Below are 5900 nucleotides of genomic sequence, written 5' to 3' on the forward strand. Positions count from 1 at the left end.
ATGGGGAGGGGGAGGGGACTAGGGGTTGTGGGGCTCTGCTAGGGCTCTCCTCATCCCGTTCCCATCTCCTTGACAGCTGTGCTCGCTGCCCCTCTGCACCCTACGCCGCCCAGTGCTGGCACCGCTGTGCACTCCACGTGGCTACAGCGGGGCCTCGCTGGGCGACTCGGGGAAGGACATGCTGGAGATCCCACTGCCTCCCTGGAAGGAGCGCCCCAATGAGCCACTGCCCACCAAGAGAGCGCGTCTGCTGTACGAGAGCAGGAAGAGGGGCATGCTTGAGAACTGCATCCTGCTCAGGTGGGGCTTCGCACGGACCGTGGCAGGGCTCGAGCAGGAAGGAGCTTTTCCCCAGGCTGGAGGTTGAGCCCCGCTTATCCCCGTGTGTTTTCCTGCAGCCTTTTTGCTAAGGAGAACTTGAGCCGCATGGATGAGAGGCAGCTGAACCTCTATGACCGCCTCATCAATGAGCCCAGCAACGACTGGGATATCTACTACTGGGCCACGGGTACGTGCACGCTGCTCTGGGCTGTGGGACATGTGGGCGACTTGGGGTGGTGTGGAGCTGCTCTCCTACATTCTGCCTCTTCTTTGTACTGCAGAAGCCAAGCCCACGCCGGCTGTGTTTGACAATGAGGTGATGGCCATGCTGAAGGAGCTTGCTAAGAACAAGAAGAAGGAGCAGAGACTGCGGCAGCCGGACCTGGAGTACCTCTTTGAGTCCCCAAACTGACAGCTCCTCCCTCGGACTCTCAGGGCTCGACAAATAAAGCTGTGGCTGCTAGCTCCTGGTACAAGCGTCCTGCGGCCGAGTTCCCATGCGTCACCACACTGATTACCTGGAGACAGAGTCACCATCCTAATGTCCACAGAGATGTTCCACTGCGTCCAGGTACTCAGGCACCGTGGGTCACCCCAGAGTTTGCCGTTTCCCCGTCCGTTTGTCTGTCCCAGCGCCAAGCTGTGGTCCCTGCCCCGTTGCTCAGCTGCAATGGGGCCGGGCATCACCTTGGCACGGCACAGTGGGGACCTCATTCATTTCCGTGCCATCTCGTGGGGGCTGCAGGTCCCCCCTATGGCCCAGGATGGTGGACGCTAGGCTCCATGAGACACGGAAGAGGGGGGGCAACCAGGGGGCTCGGCCGTACAGCTAAGGGGAGGGGCCCAAAGCGGAGCGGGCACGCTTCCAGTAGGCCCCGCCTCCCGCTCTGTGCCGGGTTGCCTTGGGGACGGCGTCCTCACTTGGAGGCGATGGGCAGCGGCGGTTCGACGTGTCCGATATCGGCCGAGGGCCCGGCGGGCGTGGAGCAGCGGCTGGAGGCGCGGGGCGGGCGGCTGCCCCCGGCGCTGTGGGCTCAACGCGGGCTGCGCAAACTGTACCTGAGCGGCGCGGGGCTGCGCGACGTGCCGGCCGAGCTGGCTTCCCTGCGGCACCTCCGCACGCTGGCTCTGGACGGCAACGAGCTGCTGGAGGTGCCCGAGGCCCTGTGCCACCTGCCCTGCCTGGCCTACCTCTACCTGGGCCGCAACGGGCTGCAGGGGCTGCCTCCTGCCTTCGGCCGCCTGCAGAGCCTGCGCTGCCTCTGGCTGGAGGGCAACATCATGGGCCGCTTCCCCCAAGCCCTCCTGGGGCTGCCGGGCCTGCGCAGCCTGCAGCTGGGAGACAACCGCCTGGCACGCCTGCCCTCTGCCCTGCCCCGCATGGCCGGCCTGCAGGGCCTCTGGCTTTACGGCAACCGGTTCCAGCACTTCCCCGCCGTGCTGCTGCGCATGGCCCAGCTCCGCGTCCTTGACCTCGATCGCAACCGCATCGCCCGCTTCCCCGACCTGCGGAGCCTGGCCGGCCTGTGCCTGCTCTCCTACGACCACAACCCCGTGAGGCAGCCGCCCTGCGTGGCCGACGCCGTGCGGCTGGTGGGCAACGGGGCCGTGGAGTACATGGAGGAGCGGGAGGAACGGCTCCGGGACCAGCAGCGCCTCGAGGAAGAGGAGGAGGAAGGCACCGAGAGGATCCCTCAGAGCGATGGGTCTGTGCTGCTGGAAGATGCACCGTGAGGGGTTGCGGAGCCATTGAGGAGCACAAAGTGCCTCAGAGCATCCCGTAGAGGCACAGGGGTTGGTTTTTGGATGGAGGAAGCACCACTCCGCTCTGATTGTGCAATTCCTCTGCCCTGAGGATGGGCAGCACAGCTCTGGGTGCTTCCCACGGCACTGCCACTGTGCGTGCCCTCTGCTCCTGGCTGTTTGGCTGAGGGGGGAGGAAGAGGCACTGGCTGCACCTCTGCACGTGGACCTCGCTGCCCATTGAGTTTTGGAGTGGGCGCATGAAGCTCTTCTGCGTGCTGAGATCCCATTCTTTTGGGATTTGGGAAGGAGGCAGTGGGAGGCCTCCCCTCCAGCCTTCTCCATGCAGGGGAGCCCCATGCCATGCCCTATAGGAAGCACAAATCTGGTGTGATAAAGGCAGCGGGGTCAGTTCTCAGGGGAGGGGGTACTGGGAGAGGGCCACGAGTGCAGCGTGCAGCCTCATTCAGCTTTGTCTGGATGCAATCCCATCCCCAAGCTCTTGGGCTCACCGACCGCGCATCCGCTGCTGATCACAGGCGGTTGGGGTTGGAGGCCGGCAGCCAGCCCGCCTGCCCGCCGCATCCTTTTCCCTTTGCAGCTATTTTCAGGGCTGTGAGGAAGCAGCGGGATGCCTGGGAGCGCCGGCACCGGCCTCAGCCACTGCCACAATGGGGGTTGCTGAAACCCAGCGTGGGGCATCCGTCGCCTTTTTGGGGTCTGGCTCTGCCCCTGGGGAACAGTGGCAGGGCACAGGGTGTGGGTGGCCCTGGGTGCCACCAGCTTGTGCCTACGGCTCATGACACTGATGCCTGCAGAGCTCTCCCCGCCTTTCCAATGCTTTCCCCCCCCCTTGCATTCTTATTCCCTATCCCTCTGAGCTCTGGGATTTGTGCTGGGACGGGGCTGGAATCCAGGACCTGCTGCGGGCATTGGAAGTGTTTCGGGTGCCGGCCCCGTTGCGGTGCCTCATCCATACGTCTGCCTCTATATATATCCCTCTCTGCCTGCTCGCACATCCCCGCACGCGTTTTGCAGCTGGGAACGTGCTGCTATTTCCATCTGCTCCCGCTGACTGCAGGCGCTGGGGATCGCTGCTGTGATGCCACAGGAGCCCGGGCTCTGCCATAACCCTGCTGCTATCGAGGGCTCTGTGCTGCCAAAACCCCGAGCTGCGGCTGGGCAGCATGCAGCCCTAAGCCACTGGCACCAGGGGCTCGCTTTGTCCCCTGTTTTGGCACCGGCGAGGAGCCATGTTCCTTGGGTGCTCTCCACCAGCCCCGCATCTGGAATTTCTTTTATTTATTCAAGAGCAGCGTCCACGCAATTATTTATCACAGCAACTTGAGCCTTGACCGTGCTGCCAGCTCCCCAGGCTGCCGTGTTCCCCCTGCGCTGGGGACAGGCACCACGCTGGGCATGGCAGCTTTGTGCCCTGCGTGTGCAGAACCTCCCAGGGGAAACAAGCCAAAATCTCACCCCCAAACCCAACCCAAGCCATGTCCACAACCATCCCCGAACCCCTCTTTCGATCCCCCAAACCCCATCCTCAAACCCATCCTCAAATCCCATCCCCAAACCCATTCCCAAAACACCAACCCATCCCCAAACCCATTCCCAAAACCCCTTCCCCAAACCCCATTCCCAACCCCATTCGGCAACTCATTCCCAAAACCCCATCCCCAACCCTATTCCCCCAACCCTGTCCCCAAACCCATTCCCAACCCCATTCGCCAACTCATTCCCAAAACCTCATCCCCAACCCCGTTCCCCAACCCCATCCCCAAACCCCAACCCCATTCCCCAAACCCCATTCCCAACCCTATCCCCATTCCCAACCCCCAAACCATTCCAATCCCATCTCCAAACCCATTCCCATCCCACCCCAATGGGGAATGTTGAGCGCTGGGGTGGGGGGGTGGGGGGGGAATTTATCAGTCTTGGGGGTGATGCTCAGTGTTTGGGGGTTTGCTGCGTGACCTCCCCTTGCCCCCCACCCCACAGGGATCAGGTACACGGGCAGATTCACACAGTCCTTTATTACCGAGAGTGGGAGCTGCCTCCAGAAAACGAGGGTCCCCGCTCCCTAAAAATAGGATTCTGCAAAGAGGCCTCCACCAGGCTGCCCTCCACCCCCCCCACCCCCCGGTTCTTCATCTCTTTTTTTATTTTATTTTATTTTTTTTTTAATTTTTTTTTTGGTCGTTTTTATCTTTTTTTTCCAACTTTTTTTTTTTTTTTTTTTTTTTTCTGTATTTCACACACCAGTTGGATGTTTACCGTCACATGAAGAAGAGAGAGACCTGAACGAGATCACGGCTAAGAGCTCTAGAGTTAAAAATGAACACACAGCCCCGAGGTGACGGGGAGGGGGGGGTAAGGACGCGGGCACCCTGCCCCACTCCCTGCTTTGGGGTCCCCTCACCCCTCAGCTCTGTGCGGCCCCTTCCCCAGGCGCGTGGCTCTCCTCTGTTATGTTAAAAAAAGAGAGGATGTGGTAAAAATACAAATGTCCCTAAAAGCATTGTCATCATCATCATTATTATTATTATTATTCGTTATTATTACTGTCGTAGCAGAATTATGACTTTGCTCCAGATTGTCCAGAATGGTCTCGTGGGGCTCTCTGGTGGACTCGCTGGCGGCGGAATGGGGACGGTGCCACCGTGTCCCCAAGGTCCCCTGTGATGGCTGCTCCTTGGGTTTGGCACAGGGTCCCCCCGTGCGATGAATGAACCTCAGTGGCTGGGACACAGCCATCGACACTCACAGGCGTGACCCAACCATGAGGACGCCCCGTCCTGGGGGATGTCCCGACCGTGGGGATGTGCCATCCGTGGGGACACGTGCCAGGTGCCACTGCGGTGGCGGCAGGAAGACTGGGGTGCAGAGTCCCCGTGGCGTCCCCAGGCGGGCAGGGGTGGCCTGCATCCCGCCAGAGAGCTTGGTGATGTACCCAAGGCACCCTGGGGACATCTGCGGACCGCCACATCCCTGACGCCCAGCAGAGCAGGGAGCCCTTGGAGGGACACCAAGCAGCGTCATCCGTGGTCCCGTGTCACCCCCGCCACCGGTACCCGGCACTGGGGATGCCCATCACGGTGACAGCGGGGAGGGGCAGGGACTTTAGGGACACTGCTGGCTCTGTGCCTGCTGGGTGCCAGCCCCCGAAGCCACCCGTGGGGACAAGGACAACGGGGATGGCAATGATGGCACCGCTCCATCCTCACGCGGTGCCCACGAGGGAGGTGGTGCGTGTCACCCCGGGGCTGGGGGGGGGGGGGGACATGGTGGCACGGTGCGAGAGGGCAGGGGACGAGCCAGGAGGGAGGTAAAGCAGCGAACCCCACCAGAGGCAGTGATGAATGCGCCCGCTTTGGCAAACGAACCGCGGCATGGCTTCCGATCCCTCGGGTGTCCCCAGGGTGGGGACGGGGCAGGGCATGGGGACATCATCCTGATAGGGTGACGCTGGCGGCTAGGAGAGGTTGTATTGAGTAGGAAGTGGGGGGAGCTTGGACCCACCCCCCCCTTTCCCCAGCAGCCTCCAAAAATGTGGGGTGACACTGGGGTGAGGGCTCTGGGGACTGTGGCTGGAAGCACTCGCTCAAGTCCTGTCCTGCAGAGGGGACGAGGACAGGGATGTCCCCAGTGCCGTCCCCAGCACCTTCCCCAATGCCGGAGGCTCAGGCTTTCAGCTGGTGCCACTGTGCCACCGCCTGCCGGGGCCGCGCGATCATGTCCTTCCAGTGCTTCACCTCGCCAGGGCCGCTCTTCCAGGACAGGTAGATCTGCAGGGGACATAAGACATCAATGCAACGCAACGGTCCACCCAC

The 5900-nt window shown here is 61.9% G+C and overlaps 3 protein-coding genes across 4 annotated transcripts in view; 2 read left to right on the top strand and 1 right to left on the bottom strand.

The window, feature by feature from the left end:
* On the top strand, nt 77–794 carry SDHAF2 (succinate dehydrogenase complex assembly factor 2; the record flags this gene model as incomplete). The annotated part of the gene is given in 3 exon segments (XM_021401200.1): nt 77–300; nt 399–508; nt 603–794. Coding segments are annotated over 3 exon segments (465 nt in total), but the record flags the coding sequence as incomplete, so codon positions are not given.
* LRRC10B (leucine rich repeat containing 10B) lies at nt 930–4588 on the top strand. Of its 2 annotated transcripts, none has more exons than XM_021401172.1 (2): nt 930–2115; nt 4333–4588. In XM_021401172.1, exon 1 carries the CDS (start codon nt 1105–1107, stop codon nt 2053–2055), a length of 951 nt encoding a protein of 316 aa, XP_021256847.1. In that variant the 5' UTR covers nt 930–1104; the 3' UTR covers nt 2056–2115; nt 4333–4588. The 2 variants fall into 2 exon arrangements, with proteins under 2 accessions (XP_021256847.1, XP_021256848.1); XM_021401173.1 differs by having other exon boundaries at nt 930–2027.
* Nucleotides 4589–5900, bottom strand: part of SYT7 (synaptotagmin 7) — a gene marked incomplete at its 5' end in the record, with an annotated part of 10364 nt that continues 9052 nt past the window's right edge. The window contains 1 exon segment of the mRNA XM_021401096.1: nt 4589–5855. Coding sequence (XP_021256771.1) covers nt 5751–5855 — 105 coding nt within the window.

The sequence above is a fragment of the Numida meleagris genome, chromosome 6 (genome assembly GCF_002078875.1).
Source record: "Numida meleagris isolate 19003 breed g44 Domestic line chromosome 6, NumMel1.0, whole genome shotgun sequence".
Taxonomy (NCBI): domain Eukaryota; kingdom Metazoa; phylum Chordata; class Aves; order Galliformes; family Numididae; genus Numida; species Numida meleagris.

Coding starts and splice junctions, on each gene's coding strand:
- LRRC10B (XM_021401172.1), top strand. CDS start 1,105: ATGAGACACGGAAGAGGGGGGGCAACCAGGGGGCTCGGCCGTACAGCT.